Source organism: Pinus tabuliformis, chromosome 1_2 (assembly GCF_031772625.1).
Source record: "Pinus tabuliformis cultivar Carrire ecotype Pingquan chromosome 1_2, CPIR1, whole genome shotgun sequence".
In the NCBI taxonomy this organism is placed as follows: Eukaryota; Viridiplantae; Streptophyta; class Pinopsida; order Pinales; family Pinaceae; genus Pinus; species Pinus tabuliformis.
In genome coordinates, this window is record NC_142298.1 from 1,254,773,650 (window position 1) to 1,254,800,043 (window position 26,394).

At 37.8% G+C, this 26,394-nt stretch overlaps 1 protein-coding gene across 3 annotated transcripts; it reads left to right on the forward strand.

Moving 5' to 3' along the window:
• Positions 1-744: 744 nt before the first annotated feature.
• LOC149210797 (uncharacterized) lies at positions 745-26,146 on the forward strand. Of its 3 annotated transcripts, none has more exons than XM_089396786.1 (2): positions 745-1,476; positions 21,518-22,115. In XM_089396786.1, the coding sequence occupies exon 1, from the start codon at positions 1,003-1,005 to the stop codon at positions 1,474-1,476; it is 474 nt and encodes a 157-aa protein (XP_089252912.1). In that variant the 5' UTR covers positions 745-1,002; the 3' UTR covers positions 21,518-22,115. The 3 variants fall into 3 exon arrangements, with proteins under 3 accessions (XP_089252912.1, XP_089252911.1, XP_089252910.1); XM_089396785.1 differs by lacking the exon at positions 21,518-22,115 and adding an exon at positions 2,065-2,178 and having other exon boundaries at positions 746-1,476; XM_089396784.1 differs by lacking the exon at positions 21,518-22,115 and adding an exon at positions 25,751-26,146 and having other exon boundaries at positions 749-1,476.
• The last annotated feature ends 248 nt before the right edge of the window (positions 26,147-26,394 follow it).

The following is a 26,394-nucleotide window of genomic DNA, read 5'->3' on the forward strand; positions in this document are numbered from 1 at the left end:
TTGTGCAGGGGTTATTCATCAAACTTGTGATTTCAACAAATTCCTGCCAAATTTTAGACAAATTAAACCGGAAAGTTCCAAAAAACCTCACTAAAAAGACAACTCGCTTTTGCTCCACTCATAAAAATTATTCATGATATTTGCATTGGAGTGAGTGGTAAAATGATTTTCCCAAATCTTCTATTTCTTCAATGTACCTTATAAAAACAATCACTAATAATATTTGTAATCATGTAATTTTACCATTGAAAATTCTATTATCATTCACCACGGGTTGTAACCATGTCTGAGTTTATATTTAAAATGTAATCTTAAACATCCAAAAATAATGAATGAACATAATTATCTTCAAAACACTGCGATCAAATAGATATGCATGAATTGTATGAATGGGAAACTTGAAATCACAAAAATCTTTAAGACATTATGATCAAATACATATTGGAAAAACTGGAAATTTATTCTCGGTTTTGAGAACTCCACACCAATGAATTTCGAACCTAAAAAGATAACTCATTTCAGCAACTAAACCAGACTGCAACATAACTTCAATAACTTTAACTTCACGTAACTCAAAATATAAAAACAATAAACAAACATATATATATGCCAACCAGAATGCAACATAACTTCAATAACTTTAACTTCACGTAACTCAAAATATAAAAACAATAAACAAACATATATATGCCTTTTTAGATATCTGTACTTCATAATTTCAACGCCCATCTGCTACCTGGCATATTCCATAATTGCATGTTTTACTCCGTGGCATATTCAAAATTGATACTCTTTTCATTTGTGTGGGGGGGTTTGGATAACGTAATGGACCTGTAATCTCCTTTTACCGATAGATTTTTCATGTGACCACTTTGTATCTACTTTATTTCCAAATTCCAGAGTCCACTTTCTATCTACTTTTCTGTACTACGCTCTCCAAATTGGGTTTCTGCTACAGGCCTACGATTTTTTCTAGAGTCTACCAAAGTGGGTGCATTCAAAATGTCCAGCAGGTTTATTCTGAGCATATTTTCCTGCTTGTTACTCCTCGGCCAATCCAATGCAGAGGCCGAAAGTTTAGAAGAACCCACCAATATTCTTAGCACAGCCTATGATGAGTTGCAAAGAAAGGGCTTCCCCTCCGGGCTTTTGCCAAACAGCGTGGCGAACTATTCCTTCGACAATTCTAGCGGACACTTCTCCGTGCAATTGCAGAGACGCTGTGACATAATTCTTCCTCCTGATAATTACCCAGCTTCCTTTTCCGAGGAAATTAGAGGGAGACTTACAGAGGGATATATACAGGATCTTTCTGGGATCCGTGTGAGGGTTTTTTTCACGTGGTGGTCCATTACAGGGATTCGTTCCAGCGGCAAGGATTTGGTTTTTGAGGTGGGCGTGGGCTCTGCCAAATACCCATCTTCGAATTTCGATGAAAGCCCAGATTGTGAAGGAAACAGCCACACATCTTCTTGAGTAAGTTTTATTCTTCTTGAGTAAGTTTAATTTTTAAATAATATTGTGAAGGAAGCAGCCACTGTTCTTCTTGAGTAAGTTTTATTTTTAAATAATATTGTGTGCTCGCGCACTGTGTACAGACGAATAATTTTGTAAGTATTTCTGATGGGTTAGTACTAAGTAGGTAGATACTTGTCTTGCATCAAGTTTTGGGGACGGTTGGAATGTACCCCAAAATTTTCAAGGGATGGGTCAGTTGGGATGACAAACAATATTACAAAAATCAAACATTAAAAAATATTTTATTTAATTTTTTTTAGAACAGTTAGATTCTAGAGCTGAAGATTTTAATGTGACTGGATAATATTAGCCATTCTTAAATAAATAATGGGTCCAAAAGACCTTGCCTGTGTGGATATTAAATCCTGAAAAATGGTAGATGCAGGGTATGTAAAATTTCCATTAACAGCCCAAAGATCATCAATACTGAATATTTCACAAACAGAACTTAATATGATCTATTGTTTAAGATGACATACCTTGATTAACAGCGGAAGATGTAATGGCTGCCATCTACTTTGATCTGACTCCTACTCTTCTTCTCAGAATTCGGTTTCTCTTTCTAGCCCTGTTTCTTCATGCGCTTCTTGATGGAGAAGAATGCTACTATGGCAGGGGGAGAGAGAACCCAATCCTTTTTATATTTTTTAACTCTAAATCTGGTACGTCCATCATATACCAATTCAACGCTTTAATGCTTTAACGCTTTTAACGCTTTAATGCTTTAATCGGGTCACATTAAGATTTAGAAACTGCAGATTTCTAACATTCTCCCACTTGACCCGACTATTCATAATATTAAGGGTTGAACATCATACTATGATAAATTGCTGAGAGTTATGGCAGTTGTGCACTATTAATTCAATGCATTTCCTTTCATATACTACAATACCAGCAATCCATCAATTCATACTCATAATTTATATAAAACAGCATAATGGTCCACATAATGTCTTATATCATAATGATTAAACATAATATCTTTATAAGACTCTTTCTTGTTTAAAATTACATAAAATACGTACTACTATATTAAAACAAGAAACACATAATTGTATATCAGAAACACATAAAAGAGCTCAGAATGTTACACATCAATTATTATTAATACAACCAAGACCCATTCTTTGAACATGTTCCTTAAATTGTCTTGGTTGTAACCCATTCGTCAAAGGGTCTGCAATCATAAGTTCTGTCCTGATGTGCATGATTGACACTCTTTGTTTCTGAACCTCATCTTTCATAACAAGATACTTCAGATCTATGTGTTTGGCACCTTTAGAGTACTTGTCGTTCTTTGAGAAAAATACTGCTGCAGAGTTATCACAATAAATTTTCAGCGGCTTGCTAATGGTGTCGACAACCGCAAGTCCTGAAATAAAGTTCCGCAACCATAATGCATGAATTGTGGCTTCAAAACATGCCACAAATTCTGCCTCCATAGTGGATGAAGCAACGATAGTCTGCTTCGCACTTTTCCATGATATGGCACCTTGAGCAAACATAAACAGGTAACCAAAAGTCGATTTTCTAGTATCGATGCATCCAGCAAAATCTGAATCGCTATATCCGATCACCTCCGATTCATTGGATCTTCTATACATGAGCATGTAATCTTTCGTGCCTTGTAAGTACCTCAAAACTTTCTTTGCAGCTTGCCAATGTTCCCTTCCTGGATTACTTTGATACCTCCCTAACATACCGACCGCAAAGCTGATATCCGGTCTAGTACAGGTTTGAGCATACATCAGGCTACCAACAACAGATGCATATGGAATTGATTCCATTTCCTTTCGTTCAACATCATTCTTAGGACATTGCATGAGACTGAATTTATCACCTTTCTGTACAGGAACTGTCCCAGGTGAACACTTACTCATTCCAAATCTCTCTAGAATCCTTTCGACATATCCTTTCTGAGACAATCCCAATATTCCTTGTGATCGATCACGGAATATTTCTATTCCAATCACATAGGATGCCTCTCCCATATCTTTCATTTCAAAGTTCGTTGAGAGAAATTCCTTAGTCTCATGCAATATACTTAAATTATTTGCAGCAAGCAAGATGTCCTCAACATAAAGGACCAGATAAATAAACTTGCTCCCACTGATCTTTTGGTATATACAGTGATCAACCGTATTTTCCTTAAAACCAAAGGATGTAATAATGGTATTGAACTTAATATACCATTGCCGGGATGCTTGTTTAAGCTCATATATTGACTTCTTAAGTTTACACACCAATTGTTCTTTACCTTCTACAGAAAAACCCTCAGGTTGGTCCATATAAACATCCTCATCAAGATCTCCATTCAGAAAGGCTGTTTTCACATCCATTTGATGCAACTCCAAATCATAATGAGCTACTGATGCCATTATTATTCTTAGTGAGTCCTTTTTCGAAACAGGAGAAAATGTTTCCTTGTAATCAACACCATCTTTCTGAGTGTAACCCTTAGCAACAAGTCTAGCTTTATACCGTTCGATATTACCACTAGAGTCGTGTTTGGTCTTAAAAACCCATTTGCATCCGACTCTTTTACAGCCATGTGGTAACTCAACGAGATCCCAAACTTCATTATGTTGCATGGATTTCAGTTCTTCTTTCATGGCATTAATCCATTCCTTTGACTCTTTACTTTCTACAGCATGTGAAAACGAAACTGGATCCTTATTGATTCCAATATCATAATCTGATTCTTGCATATAAACCACATAATCATTAGAAATAACTGACCTACGATTTCTTTGAGGTCTTCTTAATGCTACTTGTTGTGGTTCATGCATATCAGCATTATGTAAGTCATTTCCTTCAGGAAGCACTTCTTCATTTATATGTTGTTCATTATCATCATGCTGTTCTACAACAACTGGAACAACATTTGGAGTAATAGTAGATGGAGGAACTATTCTAGGCAATGTAACATTTACCCTTGTTTCCTTTATTTCTACTATTTCTCTTCTTGTACTCCCACTGACTTCACCATTCTCAATGAATCTTGCATTACCAGTTTCTACAATTCTTGGACTATGATTAGGACAGTAAAACACGTACCCTTTAGATTTCTCAGGGTATCCTAAAAAATACCCACTGATCGTTCGAGAATCTAATTTCTTTTCATGTGGATTATAAATTCTCGCTTCCGCTGGACAACCCCAAACATGCAGGTGTCTTAAGCTAGGTTTCCTGTTAGTCCATAACTCAAAAGGAGTCTTTTGAACAGCTTTACTAGGAACCCTATTCAACAAATAATTAGCGGTTTTGAGAGCATACGACCACAAATTCTTAGGTAGTGTAGAATCTGACATCATACTCCTAATCATATCTATTAATGTCCTATTGCGCCTTTCTGCTACACCATTTTGCTGTGGTGTACCTGGCATTGTGTATTGCGCACATATGCCATGACTTTCGAGGAATTTTGCAAATGGACCTGGACACTGGCCTGACTCATTATATTTACCATAATATTCACCACCTCTATCAAACCTTATGATTTTCACCTTTTTATCTAATTGCCTCTCAACTTCCTTTACAAACGTCTCAAGGACATTCACAGATTGAGATTTTTCATGAAGCAAATAGACATAACCATAACGGGAAAAATCGTCAATGAAAGTGATGAAATACTTTTCTCCATTAAAGGCTGAAGTGTCCATAGGTCCGCAAATATCAGTGTGTATTATTTCAAGAAGCTGGCTGCTTCTAGTGGCTCCTTTCTTATTATGTTTGGTTTGTTTACCTTTAATACAATCCACACATAATTCTAGATCACTAAAGTCCAAATTTGACAAAATTTCATTACTTACTAATCTCATCATTCTTTCTTTGGATATATGACCTAGTCTTTTATGCCACAAGAAAGCGGAATTTTCATTCACCATGCTACGTTTACATCCAACATTATTTACTACATTCAACAAGGAATTCGCATAAGTGTCATTCAGTTTCAATTTATATAATCCATCAATTAGAATACCAGAACCAACATTATCAGTATTCTTATATAAATCAAAACAGCCAGATCCAATCATACATCTAAAACCAGAATTATCCAACTTACTTACGGAAATAAGGTTTCTAGATAATGAAGGTACATAAAGGGTACTGTATAAGTCTAATACATATCCACTTTCTAGAATTAGACGATAAGTCCCAATGCCTTCAATTGAAGATTTCATTCCGTTTCCCATAAAGAGAAAACGATCTTCATTTGGATTTATGGTTCGGATCGTAAGAAATCCCTGCATATTATTGGAAACATGAGTTGTAGCACCAGTATCAAGCCACCATGTATTAATGGGAACTTCAACTAAATTTGATTCAAAACATACGAAAGATAGATAATTACCTTTCTTTTCGAACCAAGCTTTCCTTTTCGGACAGTCACTTTGATAATGTCCTTTCTTTTTACAGAAATGACATTGAACATCCTTTAGTTCCTTCTTTTCCTTATCCTGCCCATTCTTAGCAGGTGCCTTTTTCTTCTTGAAATGACTTGATTTTCCTTTCTTTTCTTTACCAGCTTTATTACTCACAAAACTTACTGAGTGATTCACTTGATTTTTCAACCGTCCTTCTTCCTGAACAAGTCTGCTGGCCAATTCATTAACATTCCACTTATCCTTTATAGTGTTATAGTTAATCTGAAAAGGTCCATATTCAGAAGGTAGCGAGTTCAGGATGAACTGGACAAGAAAAGAATCCTCTACTGTAAGTCCCAGGGAGTTTAACCTTGCTGCAAGATTAGTCATCTCTATAATGTGCTCTTGCATAGTTCGCGACCCATCAAACTTCATGGTCGTGAGTTCTGCCATAAGAGTACCAGCGAGTGACTTATCAGCTGAACGAAAACGCTCTTCCACAGACTGCATATATTCCTTAGCACTTTCTGTTTGTGGAATTGTTGACTTGATGTTGTTAGCAACAGTCATTTTAATAAACATAAGGCTCAATCTGTTACTGCGTTCCCATGCTTTATGGTGTGATTTTTCTGCCTCAGTACTATCTTTTGTAAGAGCAGCAGGTTTATCCTCAAGGAGTGCCAAGTCAAGATCCTGAACACCTAAATGGAAATTGACTTGTTCTCTCCATTCAGAAAAATTAACACCAGTGAACAATGTAACAGATGAAGCATGTGTATTCATGGGAACTCCTGCAAATTAAAAAAAAATAACTATAAGCTCATAACTAATGCGATTCAGATGTAGACATAATAGTATAATATAGCACTCCTTTGGGTAGATACTATCTTATACTTAACATAATTAAATACCAAAACATAAGTAGGTAATAAATATATTCAATTAAATAGAACTGACATCTTTGGATGATCAATATTTATTTAATCAAAATATCTATTAAACCTCATCATGTCAACTAGTTATAGAACAAGACTTTCCTTTGGGTAAGTTATCAGGTTCTATCATTAGTGACTCCAGTTTTAATTGGTATTATTATAACTGGCAATTTCTATCAATAATCATTATGTCACTTATGCACTAAATGATTATTCTGATTTTGACCACTTTGGTGATTAACAAAATCATAAATCTCATGTGCATAAATGATTTATAACACATACTTTATGCAAAACAATCAGTCACAGAACAATTACTTTTATGCCCACATTCCAAACAAGGTCGAAAACTTTATATCCGACGGTAATATACACCATGGTTGACATGCAACCTCAAAATTTTCAGAATCCGGATCATCAATGTATCATTATATCATATAAAACATGAACTCTACACTCAATGGAGTAAACAAGGCCATATGCTAATCTTGAATCACTTTTGGCATTCTTCTACATTGATAATTCTCTAATATTTTGTGCATGAGTAAAGCGTTGGAAAGGTTGAAACATTTAAATATACATGTTAGCGTTCAATTAACAGGGGGCGTATCTTCCCTTCACAACGTTCTTTGATTAGCAAACATTCCATCGCAGAACTAATTTTATATTCCCCATTCCTTACGAACTAAAGAAATCAAAACACGCGCTTGCTAAGGAAGAAAAGTGGGAGGCTCTTGCATGTTTTGCCAAAACATGGAATACAGGGAAATCAGATTGATTTGCAAAGTCTGCCTTGTAGCTTCCAATATGTAAACGAATAGATTTATACACAAAGAAAAGGAAAGACGGAATGATAAAACAGATCCCAATGACTTCGACTTAAGCAAGAACTCAATTTCCTACATGCAGTACCAATAAGCCACGATGGGCGAAACGAATCTTGATTGGATTTGATTAACATCATGAGTAAAGCACAGAACAGTCATAGGAAATATTCAGTTATTGATTGGTGGCTCTGATACCAAATGTAAAATTTCCATTAACAGCCCAAAGATCATCAATACCGAATATTTCACAAATAGAACTTAATATGATCTATTGTTTAAGATGACATACCTTGATTAACAACGGAAGATGTAATGGCTGCCATCTACTTTGATCTGACTCCTACTCTTCTTCTCAGAATTCGGTTTCTCTTTCTAGCCCTGTTTCTTCATGCGCTTCTTGATGGAGAAGAATGCGACTATGGCAGGGGGAGAGAGGACCCAATCCTTTTTATATTTTTTAACTCTAAATCTGGTACGTCCATCATATACCAATTCAATGCTTTAATGCTTTAATGCTTTTAACGCTTTTAACGCTTTAATGCTTTAATCGGGTCACATTAAGATTTAGAAACTGCAGATTTCTAACAGGGTACAACCTACCAAACAGGGGAGTCAAAACTGTTGCTGCGATTATCCCTCATTATAATAACATATTACATATTTGTTTGCACAGCCACGGTTTTTTAGTAAGTTAATATGATCAAAATTGCTGCAGCCATATCCCTGCAGCATTCTAGATGTCATCTAGATGTCCCCAAAGCATTTGAGGGTCATCTCCTACACACCCCTGTTTTTGGTGGGAAATATCTAGGGGACATGGGGGAAGTCCTCTAGACATCCCTTTTGAAGAGCCTTCCTCTGAAGTCCCCAAATTCCTGGAAATAAGGAACGCAGGAGATGCCTCCCCTGAGGACGGGGATGGGTTTTGTGCAAAATTGCTATACACACTTTTGGAGGCAATTCTCACTATTTCATAAAATGATAGATTTGAAAAATATTTAATGAGCAAAATAATATGTTTGAGTGCACTTGTATAGGCAGATTTTCTGAATCAGTAAGTATAAATATTTTTTAAATTATGCTTTTATTTTTCTAATTATAAAACATTATGTAAAAAAATAAAAATGCCTGGCAGATAATCTGCTATGATACACCAATTTGAAAAATATTTAAGGAACAAAATAATATGTTCAAAGTATGGTTGGATATGCGAATTTTGTTAATCAGTAAGTAGAAATATTTTTTGAGATGTGCTTCTATTTTATAAAACATTATGTGCAAAGCATATTGAAAAGAACAAAAAATGTCTGGCAGATAAGCTGCCATTATATACCAAAGATTGGGGTAAGTAACTAGTTTACATAAGCCATAGTTTAATATACCCCTAAATCCTCAGTACTTTCTAGAACAAACAAAATCAGCCAAAGGCTGTTAATAAACTACAATCATAGTTTTCAAATTTAAGGCCCTGAAGTATGATGAAGCGCAATAAGTCACCATTTGCATTAACCCAACAGTGTAAACAAACAGCCCACCTGCTCAGGCAATTGGCACCACCATGCTGCAGAAGGAGGCAGCTCATTATCATTTCTTTTCATGGGTCTGCCAACATCTTTGGAAGGGTCGTCTGGAATTGTGGGTAACCCAACTTGCTTCTGCATTTTGCTGTGCCAGCTCATCTTTTGAGATGGTGAGTGGGACACATGGGAACGTACCGTTGCTGGGTGGATGCTGATGGTGGCCTTGTTGCTTTGTCTTTTCTCTCTACATGCTCAGCCTTCCCGGTGCCATGTTATCATGCAAATCTGCACTTAGATGACAAACAGATCTGAGTGTTAAGGCTATCTATCCCTGACACCATTCGACGCCTCTCCATTCGGGCTGTTGCTTTTCCAGCCACATGGGGGTGTCCCTAGTTTTTATCATGTGCTTTTATTTCTGCGTGTAAATCTGTGTATAAACTTAGAAGAAATCGACACACTACACTGCCCTCAAGCACCCAAGAATGGGATAAAGATTCTAAATAAAATTGCATGAAGTGGGATTATTTTCTTAAATTAAATTTCAGCAGCAAAATGGAAAGAATATGCACTTTGAGTGAAAGAACAATTCAAAATGAATGCATAAAAAAGAATATACTCCTTGAGTGGAATAGATAGTCAAAACAAGTGCATAAGAATGGCAACACAAACATTGCCGCACCATTACTCTCTAAAAGCAACCACGAAACTGAAGTGCGAGGGAAAGGCATAATCAAATCTATCTAATATATTAATATAGAAGCAGAAATTATCCATACTACATAGACACAAAACACCAGGGGCTTCCTTGTCAATCTCTGGAAAACAGTAATGGAAGTACTGTCAAGTCCAAAAGGATAGAAGAAAGATCAAATAAGTGTTTCTGAAACTTGCAAGAAGAACCCAATCCCTAAAATAATGATATCAAACTCTCCTTTATAGAAGTATGGGAGAAGAGGTTCCCAATGCATTCACTCTAGAGGTGCGAGATAAGGAAGGGATTGACCCCAAGTCAATCCCTTGGATGGTGTTCTAACTCCATCTTTGAAACATGCTCTCCACTAGTAAACCTAGCCATAAATCATGTTCGAGCATGCAAACTCAACCTCTCCCAGTGCCAAATTAGACCAAGGCATGTGAACTCATGCATACAAATCCAAGGCATGCAAATTCTCTGCATGCATGCAAATATCCATTTTATAATTTTTAAGATATAAAGGGATAATGCAAGGCAAAGTTAAGTGATAAGACTTGAACTTTCCTGGAATAACCACTTACATACGCACATGTGCCAAACCAATAAGCTCAAACATCCAAATGGAGTAAATGCCAAAAATAGCTCAGGAAAGCATTTTGTTGCACTTGGATTATGTCATAATTATCACATCATAAAACTACCATCGTAAGCACTCTGGTCTATCTATATTTAGTTGCCAACTTGCCATTTGTCCAAATGTGAGGCAATTACAACTGTTGATGACCACCCTAAAATCTAACCACATATCTTCCATCCAAAGTGGGACCCAACAACAAATCCAACACTACTCATTGGAAATGTTACACTACCCCTCCACCTACCAAAAGTAGACTTTCTAAAAATAGGCATGCCAAAAATAATAGCTCCACCTCCTAAAAAATAGGAGTCTTGAAATGTCAAGATAACAACCATGGAAACACTTGCTCTAAATAGCACATCTAAAAATAGACACTTCCAGAAATAGCAACTTCTTGCATGTCCCTAAAAATAGTGTCATTGGATTTCTCTTCATGCAATGAACTTGGATGTTTGCTTTGATTCAACATGCAAGCCCTTTAACCCTAATTTCTAAAAATAGCTGTTTCATAAAATACCTTGCGTGTTTTGCAAGATCAAAGCTCATCAACTTCATGAGCTAACAAGGGCCAAAATATGTAGCTAACTTTGATGTGCGAAACTTGGGACATTGGCTCCTAGAAAGTAGGAGAGCTGCAAAAAATAACAATTTCTTAGAATTTGATTCAAACTCAATGTGTTGCAAAATTTGATCAATATATAACCTTGGATGCACCTGTGAATGAACCAACAAGATGAAATAAAGCTACAACTTAACCTTCCAGTTGCGCATGCAATCTGGGGGTTAACAATGGCTACTCAAGGGATGAAATTTCTAATAGGATGTTAAGAACCCGAGGAACTCTACACTCTACAACTTTGAAACTCTAATCTTTGCAACTTTGGTTTGTAGATCAATACTATCTATCCATATGGTAATGCATTCTAATGTGTGGTGCTTTTGTTGATCATCTAAAAAGAAGGAATGCGGCCACATAGGTCCATTTTCCACTTCAACCTACAACCCATCCAAATTGTACGATTGTCCCCCTAGAAAATTTGGTGAAGTTGACAAGTTGGGAAACCACCTAGTCAGATGCTAATAACATAAAAACTTGCTTAATGGGCTCCAAGGTACAAGCACAATCCATCAATGTGAAAGATGTGTTGGAGTCAAACACTAATAAGTCTCATCCAATTATGTCCCAATGATGAGAAGTCCTGTTTGTTGTGAAATGGTTGCCAGTGAAGCTAATGACTATGAAGGTGCTGTACTTCTGAACCCATCTTTAGATGATGTGTCAAAGTTGATGAGGATAATGTGAAATAGAAACAAAATAGTGTATCAAGATGGTGCCATGTCTCTATGGCTGGATGAGGTAATGGTCAATTGGGCTTGATTAAATGAAAATAGATGAGAGAGAACAATTACATGACTGAAGACTCTCATTTCATCTCATCAATGCTAAGTTTCATGCCTACTCTACTCAACACTTAACTAAAGTAAAACACTAAAGGGAACGATGACTTCATCTAGGCCCAACCTAGACCAAGAACATGTTAAATTCCCTATGATGCATGATTATATCAAATTTGGAAAACTCAACCTACTAGTAGAACTTTGCAAAACTTGGGAAAAAATATGGCATATCACTCTTCATGCACATGTAGAACAACCTATTTGTTCAAAATTAGAAAATGATAGATTGAAGATTTACCTAGGCTAAAAATAAAACAAACTAATGATTGAAAAACAACTTGAAATTGGAAAAACAACAAGCTAAAAAGGAAAAACAATGAAGGGAGAAGAGGCAAAAAGTGATTCTTACTACTCGATTGAATAGAAATGTAAACTTTTTGCTTTTAAATTTAATTTAAGCTATTTTATTTATGTGAGCTCAAAGGTCCTTATTAGTTTTGGAAATAGATTTAGATCATCGTAATTGAATGACGAATACAACCATGTAGATAGGTAATTGTCAAATTGTGCAACTAGGGCCAAATTCCAGTTTGGACAACTCATTTGATGAAGATAATTATTACATTAAATTCCTTTTTTTGAGAGGAACAAAATCGACCCAAAGATCACTAAATTTGGACAAGGAGAAATATGTTTTTGAAGTCAAGCCCACACATGTGCAGTTTGTCAAGGTCGACTTGGGGTAAAGTTGGACAAATTGACCTTCCTCCAACGCATATAAATAAGAGTGACCTCAAACCTCATTTGGCACCATCACAACTCATAAAATATTCTCTCTCCTCATCTGATTGGGTTGTACAAATTGTAGGTAGCTTATTTTTGTTAATTTTGGTATGTTCTATGCTTAGAGAAATTCACTTCAATTTTCATATTAGCCCAATGACAATATTCAGATTAGAAATCACATCAACATGATAGTAAATTGCAAATAGAACATAAACATAAATAGTAGAAGACAAGCCAAGACAAGAGGACACAATATGTGGCACCAGCCAGGGACAAACCCCAATGTGGGGAAACACTTGATCAATTCTTCTTATATTCTTCGATAGTTCAACAGAGAGAAAGAGATAGAGTATAATGATTTGAAGTCAATACTTGACTTTCCAAATAAGCGATTAGAAGATTTTCTGAAGATTTCTATACAACAAATGATAGACCTAGAACAACTCAACCAATCACCCAGATTACTGAAGCTTTCCTTCCATAAGACTCTCCTTCCTTTGCTGCTTCACTGATCATGTCAAGGCTGCTAATTTGGCACCTTTAACATGTTGCAAGGATTGGTGCATTTCATGGCAGACCTGGTCACTAGTTAGGGCACAAGCTCTGAGTGCCACAACACCCTAAACACACCCCACATTCCTCCTATTTACTGCAGCTAGCTTTCATACAGTCCTCCAATAATATGCTGCCTTATAGGGCTGCTAACCTTTTGAACGCAGCTCCTAAAAGGCCTCCAACTGCTGGCTATGGCCTGCAGCCTAGTCCAGCAATGGATTGTAACTTTTGGTCCCTTCAAATAGTGTCCTAATCAACCCTTAAACAATAGTCCCTAGTTCCTCCTTTAAGCGGCTTCTATTGCCCTACAAATCAAGCTCATGAACAACCTTATCATGCCCAAACAACCTTGAATTAGACCACGGTGTGACCTACAACAATGTGGCTTTAACACAAATTCTTCACGCTGTTGTAGTACTCCTATTGCTGCGGCTAGGTCCACACTTCTTGCTGCGTTTAAGGGTCCCTTTCAAGCTGTGATTAGGGTTCCTCAAACAACGGCTTCAGGCCTTCTTAATTGACTGCGGATTAAGGTCTCTTCTAGACCTGCGGCTAGGGCTCTTTGAGGGCTTCCTTTACTAGTGGATTAGGGTCTCTTCTAGTCCTGTGGCTAGGGCTCTTTTAGGGCTTCCTTTGACAGCGTATTGAAGCTCCCTTAGACAACATATAGAAGCTCCTCTTGGCTACGAATTAAAGCCTCTCCTGCTGCATAGAAGAGCCTCGTCTGCTGCATATAAAAGCCTCCTTGACTGTGTGGATTTCCTTCAACTGCGGCTAGATGTCTCCTTTAGGACAGCGTATAGGGCTTCTCTACTAGACCTCTCTTTCCACCAAAACCCAAACGAATGGAGAGAGAGATCACAAGAGATGAGTGCGTGTAATGACTTGAATACCTCTTCTATTTATAGTGCAACGTTGAGGATAAGTTGGGGTAATTTAGTTGCTGGCTGGCCTTGAAAAATTGTCAAATAACATTAATAAATTCATACCTCCATGAATACATGTCGGAATCAGATGATCTTTAGATCAATCCTACCCCTCTCGGTGAGAGGAATCCAAGAAAAATATCAGCTGCCATAAATAAGATGACCCACAAGGAGTTTGGCCCTAGTTGCCAATTTTAACAATTTCTCTCACGCGTGTGAATTTCAGGAGGCAGTTTGACTGGGTGTTGAATTTTTTGTTTTAGTTGAGTTTGACCAGTGTTGATCGAGGCTCCTTTGACCTGTTTTGACTGTGATTTTTGGAGGAATAATCCGATTTGGGCAGGCTGCATTGACTCACAAAAACTGAGGATTTCTGGGCACTTGGACTTGCGTTGACCACATGGTTGACTTCAGGTTGACCGAGTTTGATTGTTGATTTGTTGACTATTTTGGTTTCACTTTGACCAGCAAGGAAGGCTAAATTTGACTGGGTTTGACTGAGCTCCAAGTGCATTGTTTGCTACTGCGTTGACAACTGTTGACGTTATGGTTACTGTTGACTAGAAGCGGAATTGCAGAGTTTTACTGGGCTATTAATTTGGCTAAAGGTAGTAGTATTGGATCATCTATTTAGCAAGTCAATTTGACTTTGACTTTGTATTATTATACTCTCTCTACTGAACATTTGATATTTATAATAAAAAAAATTGATCAAAGGTTTTCCCCATCTTGGGATTTTTCCCTGGCTTGAGCCAAATTCTTGTGTTCTCTTGTTTTGGCTTGTCTTCTGCATTTATTGTTCATCTTTTATCTATAGTTACTGTCAATGTGAATGGTTAATGTGATTGCTAAAGTGGAAATTATCATTGGGCTAATAAAAGGACATTGAAGTAATTGTTACAAGCATAGAACATACCATTGTTATCTGAAAATTAACATGGCATCAGAGCCCAGGTGAAGACAAGCCCAAGCAAGAGAGAAAAGCAATCACTAAGATATCTTTTGGACAAAGATTATTGGACAAGTCTCCATGGCCTTACTTCAAGACCAAGGCCAAGCTCAATGACAAATTTGACTATCATGCATGGAAGATGACTTTGGACCTGACTTTGGAGGAGCATGAAGTATTGGACTATATGCAGGGAAAAGTGGTGGAGCCTCCTTCAAATGCACCTGCTGCTGCGAGAACGAAGTATAGAAAAGGTGAGGTCAAAGCTAAAAAAATTATAATTGACTCCATTCAAAAGCATTTGGTTGCCTATTTTTTCGATATGGGAACTTTTAAGGAAATGTATGATAAGTTGGTTGGGATGTTCAAAGTGAACAATGCAAATCAAATCTTCTTTCTCAAAAACAAGTTGAAGGATTTCGAGATGGATAAAGGGGAGTCTATCCAATCCTACTTCATGAGAATAACTCAAATCAAGAATGACTTGCTAGTTGCTATCTATTGGAGAAGTTATTTGTGATAGGGAGCCCACTCTTATTACTCTTGGAGGTATTCCAAAACCATAGGATGTATTTGTCATCACCATTCTCAACAATGCCAGGATACCTGGTTTCGATGAATTATTGGCTAGATGTTCTCAAGAGTTGACAAGGATGATGGAGAGAGATAAATCTAAAAATGGAAATGAACCTACTTCTTTCTTTGCCCATGCAAAGAAGAAGAATGATGCTGGTGACTAGTCCAAGGAGACAGGGTCAAGGATCTGAGAGAGGATTCAAAGGAAGAGGCAAAGGAAGATGCTACAATTGCAACAAGTTTGACCACTATGCTAGAGAGTGTCCTACAAGACAAATCCTCCAAGGGATGATAATAGCAATAACAACAATTTCAAAAGCAATGACAATCAAAGGAACAATAGATATAACAACAAAGGAAAGAGGAATGCTCCAACTGCTCGAGATGGAAATGGTCGACCTCCCAAAAGGACAAGAAATGCCAGGTATGATGAAAGTGATGTTGTAGAAAAGCAAGATGAGTTTTATCTTATTTCTGCGCTATCTATTGCCTCTCCTTCAGATACTTTGGATCATTGGTTGATTGATAGTGGAGCCTCAAGGCATTTCATTGGATACAAGGAGGCCCTCTCAAATTTAGTTGAGAAGAAAGCTAATCTAAAGATTATACTTGGAGATAATGCCACCTACCCCATGAAAGGGATAGGAACTGTCACTCTGCATTCGAATCATGGTCAAAGGAGTAGTCTGTCAGGGATGTGCCGGTGGGAAACATACAAAGGGACCATTCCCTTCTAGTGAAAGCGAGACAACTGATATTCTTCAATTGGTCCATTATGACCTATCCGGTGCCTTGCCCATAACCTCATTGGGAGGATGCATATATTATGCAATCTTTGTGGATGACTTCTCACGCAAAACATGGATCTATTTCTTGAAGAGGAAGGATGAAGTACTCAAATGGTTATGTTCTTTCAAAGCATTGGTGGAGAATCAAACAAGGAAGAAGATCAAGGCGTTGAGGACCGACAATGGAACTGCATATGAATCAAATGAATTCAATGACTTTTGCAGAGATGTTAGCATTAAGAGGGAGACAATTGTTCCATACACTCCTGAGCAAAATGGTGTTGTTGAAAGGAAGAATTGAACAATCATGGAAGCTACCCCTGCCATGATCTATGATCAAGGCCTACTAAAATTCTTGTGGGGAGAAGCTACTAACACTGCTGCATATGTTCAAAATGGGAGCCTACATCAAGCTTTGGATTTCAAGGCACCCGCGGAAGTCTTCACTAGTAAGAAACCTGATGTTTCTCATTTTAGAGTCTTTGGTTGTTCAGTATATTTTCATGTGCCTAAAGAGCAAAGGAATAAGTTGGAAGCTTTCGGGAAGAAAGGTATATTCGTCGGCTACAGTGAAAATTCAAATGCATATAGAATCTATGTCCCTGATCAAAGAGATGTAGAAGTAAGCTGAGATGTTACCTTTAATGAAGACACTGCCCTCATGAAAGCTAGAGATCTCCCCATCTCAAGGAAGGACGATGATGATGCTGCCGAATCACGAGAAGAACCTCCGATGGATGAGCCTATTACTGATGATGATGGCTGGATGGATCCTATTGATCCACCTCTTGGTGATCCCTCTACCTCAAGGAAAAGACGACTATGGCTCAAAGATACTCTCGAAGATGTTGAAAGACATACTGCTCCAAGAAGGACATTTCGCAAAAGTAATAAGCCTAACATGTATCAAGGGTACTTGGCTGCCATGAGTACTATTGTTCAAGCTGAACCTTGCACGTTCGAAGAAGCTGTAAAGCACCAAGTATGGAAAGATGAGATGAGTGAGGAATACAAATCGATCATAAAGAATGTGTCTGGGATGTGGTGCCTAAGGACATGTCCGTGGTCACCTCAAAATGGCTTTACAAAATTAAACATGGAGTTGATGGAAGTGTTGAAAAATATAAGGCCAAGTTCGCAGCGCGTGGCTTCTCTTAAAAGGGAGGTGTGGACTATGATGAAGTATTTGCACCAGTTGCTTGATATACCACTATCCAATCTATTATTTCTTTCGCTGCCAATCAAGGATGGAGCCTACATCAAATGGACGTCAAGGTTGCATTCTTGCATGGCTCACTTAAGGAGGAAGTCTACTTGGAACAACCTCAAGGGTTTGAAGTACAAGATAGAAGGACACATGTATGCAGGTTGAAGAAAGCCCTCTATGGGTTGAAGCAAGCCCCTAGGGCTTGGTACGAAAGGATTGATAGCTTTCTTATGAAGCTGGGATTTACTAGAAGCTATGTTGATCCAAACCCATACTTCAAGTTTGAAAAGGACATGCCTCTTATTTTGGTATTTTATGTTGATGATTTCTTTCTGACTGGTGCAAATCTTCTCATTTATCAATGTAAGAGGGAGTTGACTTCTGAATTCAAGATGAAGGATCTAGGACTGATGCATTACTTCCTAGGCCTGGAGGTCTGGCAAAAGGCAGGAAAATTTTTCCTTTCTCAAGGGAAATACATTGTGAAGCTGTTAGAAAGATGTGGGATGGTGGAATGCAAGTCCGTGTCTACTCCGATGGAACTAAACTTCAAGAAGCTATGTGGAAGTGACGCTGGGCCTGCATTGGCAAATCCCTCTAAATATAGACAACTTGTGGGGATGTTGGCAACATTTCGACTGGACATATGCTTTGTTGTAAATACTTTGAGTCAATATATGGTTGAGCCTCATCACGTACATTGGGTTGCTGCAAAGAATCTCTTAAGATATCTTCGTGGCACTATCAACTATGGACTAAGATACACTGTTGGGAATTTGAGGCTACATGGATATTTTGATGCTGATTGGGTTGGCAGTGTGGTGGATAAAAAGAGCATGTCTGGATGTTGCTTCTCTTTGGGATCTGCTTCAATTTCTTGGATGAGCAGGAAGCAGAAATCGGTTGCTCTAAGCACCATCGAGGTCGAATATATTACAGCTAGTATGGCCTGTTGTGAAGTTGTTTGGTTAAGGAAGCTCTTTAGTGAGATATTTGAGCACGTGCTGGATACCACTGCTATCAATTGCGACAATCAGAGTGGGATTCACCTTTCATAGAATCCCGTGTTCCATGACTACTCCAAGCATATTGATATCAGGTACCACTTTATCCGGGATACGGTACAACGGGGAGCAATAAGGCTCCAACACATCAAGATGGATGAACAGGTTGCAGACATCCTCACCCTTGGGGAATTTCAAGTTCTTAGCCTCTCGAGAGAGACTTGGAGTCGTGGAAGGATCCTCCCATGAGGGTCCCGCTTGAGTTGGACATAGAGCTCTGGGAGATCTTAGGGTCCTGGGGTACTTCTTGGAGCTATGTGCGACCATAGGGTGAGTGGTTCATCTTCCCTTATAGCTACACTGTGTACAGGGTGAGTGGTTCACCTTCCTTCGAGTATATACCCCAGTATGATATATACATATATAGTGGCGAATGACACATGGGGTGAGTGATTACCTTCCCCTATGATGGTTGACATGTGGGTAGGGTGAATGGTTCACCTTCCCCTATGATTGATGATATATGCATAGGATGAGTGGTTCACCTTCTCCTATGGCATATGAGTAGGATGAGTGGTTCACCTTCTCTTGCGGATGCCCCAACATACATCCTACCCATGTAGTCCGGGACTCATGGGAAGTATCTCTCATTTGGCCAATGAGTTGGGAAAAGAGGATAGGGACCATAGCACTACAGATGGACGCATCGTGTACTGTTGTACTCCCTATGTCTAGGATGCATGATATTCAACAACTTGATCACTCAAGATCAAGTCAGATTAGGGTTCTACCCTTGGTTATGTGGATTGACTTATGTTAGTGGAGAGTCACAGGGTCTTGTGACTCACTCTCGATCGATTCTTATTATTATCTATATCAATCTTCATTAGAGATGAGACGAGATGCATAGGTAGTACATGATGACAGGATGGAATGATGATCAATGGTCAGATATTGGTGGGTGTAATTCTCCCTAGTTTGGAGTGTTAAATTGTGCAACTAGGGCCAAATTCCACATTGGACAACTCATTTGATGGAGATAATTATTGCATTAAATTCCTCTTTTTGAGAGGACCAAAATTGACCTAAAGATCACTAAATTTAGACAAGGAGAAATATGTTTTTGAAGTCAAGCCCACACATGTGCAATTTGTCAAGGTCGACTTGGGGTCAAGTTGGACAAATTGACCCTCCAACACATATAAATAAGAGTGACCTCAAACCTCATTTGGCACCATCACAACTCATCAAATCTTCTCTCTCCTCATTTGATTGGGTTGTACAAATTGCAGGTAACCTATTTCTCTCACACGTGTGGATTTCAGGAGGCAGTTTGACTGGGCATTGACTTTTCTATTTCAGTTGAGTTTGACCAGTGTTGATTGATGCTCCTTTGACCTATTTTGACTGCGATTTTTGGAGGAATAACTCTGTTTGGGCAGGCCGCATTGAATGGCACAGAAACCGAGGATTTCTGGGCACTTTGACTTGCGTTGACCGTAGGGTTGACTTCATTTTGATCGAGTTTGACTGCTGATTTGTTAACTGTTTTGGGCTGACTTTTACCAACAAGGAAGGTTGAATTTGACTTGGTTTGATCGAGCTCCAAGTGGACTGTTTGCTGCTGCGTTGACCACTGTTGACTAGAAGCAAAATTGCAGATTTTGACTAGGCTATTAATTTGGCTAAAAGCAATGGTATTGGATCATCTATTTGGTAAGTCAATTTGACTTTGACTTTGTATTGTTGTATTCGCTCTCTCTACTGAACATTTGATATCTATAGTAAGAAGAATTGATCAAGGGTTTTCCCCATCTTGGGGTTTTCCCATGGCTTGAGCCAAATTATTGTGTTCTCTTGTCTTGGCTCGTCTTCTGCATTTTATTGTTCATGGTCTATCTACAGTTACTGTCAATGTGAATGGTTAATGTGATTGTTATTGCAAATTGAAGTGGAAATTATGATTGGGCTAATATAAGGACATTGAAGTAATTGTTGCAAGCTTGGAACATACCATTGTTATCTAAAAATTAATAGTAATTGATCTTGTAGGAAAGAGCAACGTAGTCAACCATCCAATGCAGCCAATCTTGAAGTCTTCTAGGATGGAAAGCTATATTCATGTGTTTCCTAGTTAAGCAACCAATTAAGTTTTCTTGCTGAAACTCGTAACATTGCCCCTCACTAGCGATGAAGAAGAAATTAGAAGAGTCAAAACTCTTTCGATCTCCCTCTTGAAACACCTTGACCATCCTCAACTCAACCGGATCATAACTTATCTTGATATCGAAACAATGATCTGTTCAAGGGTCTCTTTGTAAACTCCACTTTTTGTCTTCATCTTCATGGTATTTCATGTATTGTTGAAGTGATGCAACTACCAGTTAATGATCTTCCAAGCACTAGTCATCTTCATCCTCTTTATCATTGGAATATTTATCACATGCAAGGTTTGCAGTATTATGTTCCTTTTGAACATCAAGGAATTCGTGCACTCTTAGGGCAGTGCAAAAGGACATGTCTGAATCTGATGGGTTTTGACTCCATAAGAGGGAACAAAAATTTGCATAAAAATAACGAGCATAAATCACTAAAATGTTTCTTGATCAGAATGAAAAATGAATCTTATGCAATGCATTGATAAATCTAATATGAAAAATGGGAATTGTTTCATCTTCTCTTTTCTTAATGTGAGAGAACTCTGCAAAGGATAAGTTGTGTTGCACCCATTGTGTTGATTCAACAACCATAATCAATCATTACACTTTTGTGGTTGAGTCACTAGGAGAGATTTATGTGGTGATCTATCCATTTTGTTGTGGAATAGGTGTTGGGGTTTGTTAAGGATCAAAGCTCTGCCTTGTGGAGGATCAAATCATGGAGATATTCTTCGCTTGTCCAATGTGATGAAACCCTACAATAGTGGAGTTGCTAAGTGAGATGGAAAATAAAATGCAAATAAAGAAAATCTCACTGATGTTGTGTAGCCATAAGCTACTAATATCCAAAGATTTAATGAAGTAAGAAAGATGGAATTAGTGCTCCAAACACTTGCAAGAAGAATCCAATCCCTAAAATGATGGTCTCTGGATCTTCTTTATAGAAGTATGGGAGAATAGGTTCTGTTGGGGCGAAGAAGGGGCGAAGGAGACAATTGGGCAAAGAAGGGGTAGGGAAAAAATTTCTGAATTTTGTCCAAGTATGGAAGCACTATTTGGGAGGAACTAGAGATTGCGAGCATAAGACCGCTCAGAGGCTTGACAGGGCTATGCTTGTTATACAACACGGAGGCTTGACGGAGGGGTGCTCGACGGAAGTATGCGAAGTAACAGTTTTATATATCAGTCGACAGAGTATCTGCCAACAATGCAGGGTAGTTAGACATGGGCTAAGGTGGCAGATTAGGCCCGGGATGGAGTGACGGACAGTTGAGGGGGGCACATGCGAGAATGGTTCAAATGGGTGAGCTGGCAGGATAAGCTGGCAAAAGATTCCTTGAGCCGGATCTGGGCAACCTCTGCGATAAAAAGGATGATCGTTGCTAATCTGTTCCCAATTCTGTACTAATGCTTTGCTGAGTTTTTGTTCTAGTTTGTCTGAGCATACTCTGTTCCATTTTTTATACATTTTGAGTCTAATTAGGAACATTATGATGAGCTTTGAGATGATGTCTTGTGTAAACATTGTATGGATATGAATTCTATTGCGTTGGCCAAAGGTATAATTCTAATATCTATTTTCCAAGTCCGGTTGTCGGGCTCAGGTTTTTATGTATAAATCTTTATTTTGATTAATATGAATATAAGAGCTCGTTGTGAATTTTGGTTTCAGGTATATGGTTTTAACTTTTAATGTGTGAGTGATGTTATGTTTAATAGCAAAGATTATGGATGGAATTCCGGTCTGTATGGAGTTTTCTGTTACTGTAGCTATTTTGGTTGCTGTGTATAATTAGACCAATATATAAAGTATGAACCTAGTTTTTGTTGTTTCTTGTCAAAGTTATACTACCCATATATGTTAAAGGGTTGTCGAAGAATGGGTTTCTCGTATAATTTGGAGGATGTGTGCAATTGATATTATATAAATGATTTCTGAACATTGAATTGCGCGTGGGAAAAATCGGGAACATGTATGTTGAAGCCATGGGAATATATGCGACACACTATAACTGCAACAGTCTGGGTTGGGTCTTTGTAAGTCGAGATAGCCTCCTATTCCCCTGACTCCTTGCACAACATACACAGGTTTTGCAATCCCATTGCATACCTCAGGTGAGACCTCACCTGCTTGTAGATGTTGCCAATGCTGGTATCCTTGGGGGTTTTGTTGGGAAACTCCTGAACCTTGGTTCTTTCCCCTCCTAGCGCCAACAGGTTCCCAATGCATGCACATTAGAGGTGAGATAAACAAGGGATTGGACTTCAAGTTAATCTTTTGCATTGCGTACTCGCATACTAAATCCCTCTCTGAACCATGCACTTCAATAGAAAACTTAGCCATAAACTGTGCGCTCATGCATGCGCAACATGACCTCTCCTAGTGCCAAGTTAGACCAAGGCATGCAAACTCTTTCCATGCATGCAAACTCTCTCCATGCATGCAGATTTCCATTTTATAATATCCAATATCTAAAGGGATAATGCAAAGTGTAAAGTTAAGAGGACAAGTCTTGAACTTTCAAATAACAACTCGCATGCACATGCCAAACTAGTGAACTTGAGTATCTAGATAGAGCAAAGATAGCCTAGGAAAGCAATTTGTTGCATATGGATCGTCTCATAAATACCACATCATAAAGCAACCATAATGAGTGATTTGGTATATCTATGTTTGGCTGCCATTTGTCCAAATGTGAGGCCACTGCCACCTACTGATGATCATCTGAAATCCAACCCTACATCCTCCATGCAAAATCCAACACTACACACCAAAACCATGACATTGCCCCTTTCACTTGCAAAAAATAGAGCTGCTGAAAATAGGCATGCCAAAACTAGCAATTCCAACTCCTAAAAAATAGGAGTCTCGAAATGTCATGATAACAACTATGGCAACACTCACCATTTAACATTTCTTAAAATAGACACTATTAGAAATAACAACTTCTTGGATGTCACTGAAAAATAATCTCATGGGATTCACCTTCATGCAAAGAACCTGGATATGTGCTTTGATTTGACGTGCAAGTCTTGTAACCCAAACTCCTAAAACTAACAGTTTCATGAAACACCTTACCCAAACTCCTAAAACTAACAGTTTCATGAAACACCTTGAATGTCGGAACGAAGCCAATTGGAATTGAGTTCAAACTTCACACTGATCAAAATATATATCTTATTCTGACATGCTCACCATGGGACTTTGGCTCCTATAAAATAGGGGAATTGCTAAAATAGCAAGTTCTTAGAATTTGATGAAATTCAATGTGTACAAGATCTGCCCAATATGTAACCCTGGATGCACCTATGAATGAATCAACAAGATGAAATCAAGCTGGAACTTAACCCCCTCCAGTTGCACATGCAATCTGGGGGTTAACAGTGCCAACAGGATTTTCCCACCAAGCCTTGCCGAGACTAAAAAGATTAATGTATTTGTTAATTCTGTAAAATTCACTGAAAAATGCTATATAGACATTTTGGTGGATTGGCATACTTAATCTTCAAGAGTTGGTAGAAAAATAAGCAATTGGCTAATGAATAGACGATAAGATCTTCCTTCCCTTATTATGGGTTGCTGATTCAGAGCTAGCTTCTTGTGTAAAGATGAATTAAAGTAAGTTTCCCTTGGATAGAGATTTATCTAAAGAGTCTAATTTTTGGGCAAGATATTTCTTTCTCGTGTATCAATACTAGAGACAGAGAAAGTAATTCTGTTTGCAGACATATGTGCATCAGATAGGTGTACAGGGTAGGTTTATTGGGGCCAAAAAACACAATTGAAATGTTTTCAGAAAAATAAAATCAATTTCATGGTACAGAAAGAAATATATTCACATCGACTAGGCAAATATAATAATATTTCATTTGAAAAGAAAAATAAAATCAATTTCATGGTCCAGAAAGAAGTATATTCACATCGACTAGGGAAATATAATAATATTTCATTGAAAAAGAAAAATAAAATCAATTTCATGGTCCAGAAAGAAGTATATTCACATCGACTAGGCAAATATAATAGTCTTTCATTGGAATCTATAAAAGGAGTCCATTGCATATTGAAACCAAAAGCAAATCTTGTTATTTAAAATTAAGAGTGATAGCATCAGAGCAGGGAGGCAGGTATTTTACAGTTCTCTGGACAACAAGATTATGGATTATGACTTATATATATATATACACACACACAAGTCCCATCGCCCCTCCCAAACCCAAGCCTCTTTATTGTTTAGTCATATGATATTTGTATATCAGACTGGATTACTTTGGCCATTTAACAATGTCATCCTATGGTCTGGGTTGCCTGTTATTAGATTCCTGCGATAGGCTTTGTTGTGAGTAGTTGATGCAGTTTTGCTTGTATCACATGCAGATTTGGATGCCAGCCAGTTAAGTGTGTTATTGAATAACTGGCATAGCTTTCCTTCTCACTGGGTTAGGTTTTCATGCAATGACCACTCCTACAAACAGCTACTTGGGATCATATATTTACTAGATAGAAACTCATTGTCGGGGGATATCATCTGTATGCAAATCATCATGTAGAGAAATGACAGGTTCAAGAAGATGATATGATTTGTCATCTGTCTGATTTGTGCAAGACAATTTAGGCTTTTGCTGTATATTTGTTTCAGAACTTGTGAAGGGATCCTTAATTTATTATACGTGTAGTTGGTCGCATGCCTTCTATAATCAGAGGAATATGGGCTCTGGAGTTGAATCAAATGGGAATGTGTTAGATCGTTCATTTCTTTTCTATGTGCATGTAATTATTATATTATGACATGAATGCGCAAGTATCTGAACAGGTGCTAAATAAACTTTGTGATTTGCGGAATCTAATTTTTTTTTGGAAAGTAGCACAATCCCCTAAATTCTTCTACTTTTGGGCTGTGCAGGCTAATGGGGATGTAATCAAGGCTCAACTGCCCAGTCCCTAATCCCTTTACTCAACAGTTTTATTGGAGGACTCCTGAGACCTGTAATATTCTAAAACATATTTGAAAAAAACTACTATAATTTGCTGTGTAGATATAATTTATAATTGCTAGTTCCTGTTTTATCTGGAAAGGTAATCAAGTTCTATAAAGGGAATTGACCTTGTACATACATAAGGTTGATGAATGGGGATGTTAAATTTGTATAATTGACTTGTCTGGTTGTGTTCCCTGTATGCTTGACAATGGGGGCTTTACTGTAGTGTCTTTGAAATTTATTGATGCTCTCTAGTTGTAATTATTCCTGGTTGTTTACTTCCATTTCCTTTCAAAAATGAGAATTTTTTTAAGTGCTTCCTGGCTGTTGTTATTATGTTTTACACTCTCTCTATCTTCTTCATATCAATTTAAGAAAGAATGAAGTTGCAGTATCTGTTTGTCGATGGGGAAGAATGTGTTTGGTTCCAACTTTTGGCTAGATTATTTTACAAGGTTACTTGTTCTCTGTTCCTCTGATTTATACACTAAAGATTGTTTAGTTCTTAATTATTTAACATAGTTATAGCTTTCAAACCCTGTTATCACCCATATATTTATATATAGCT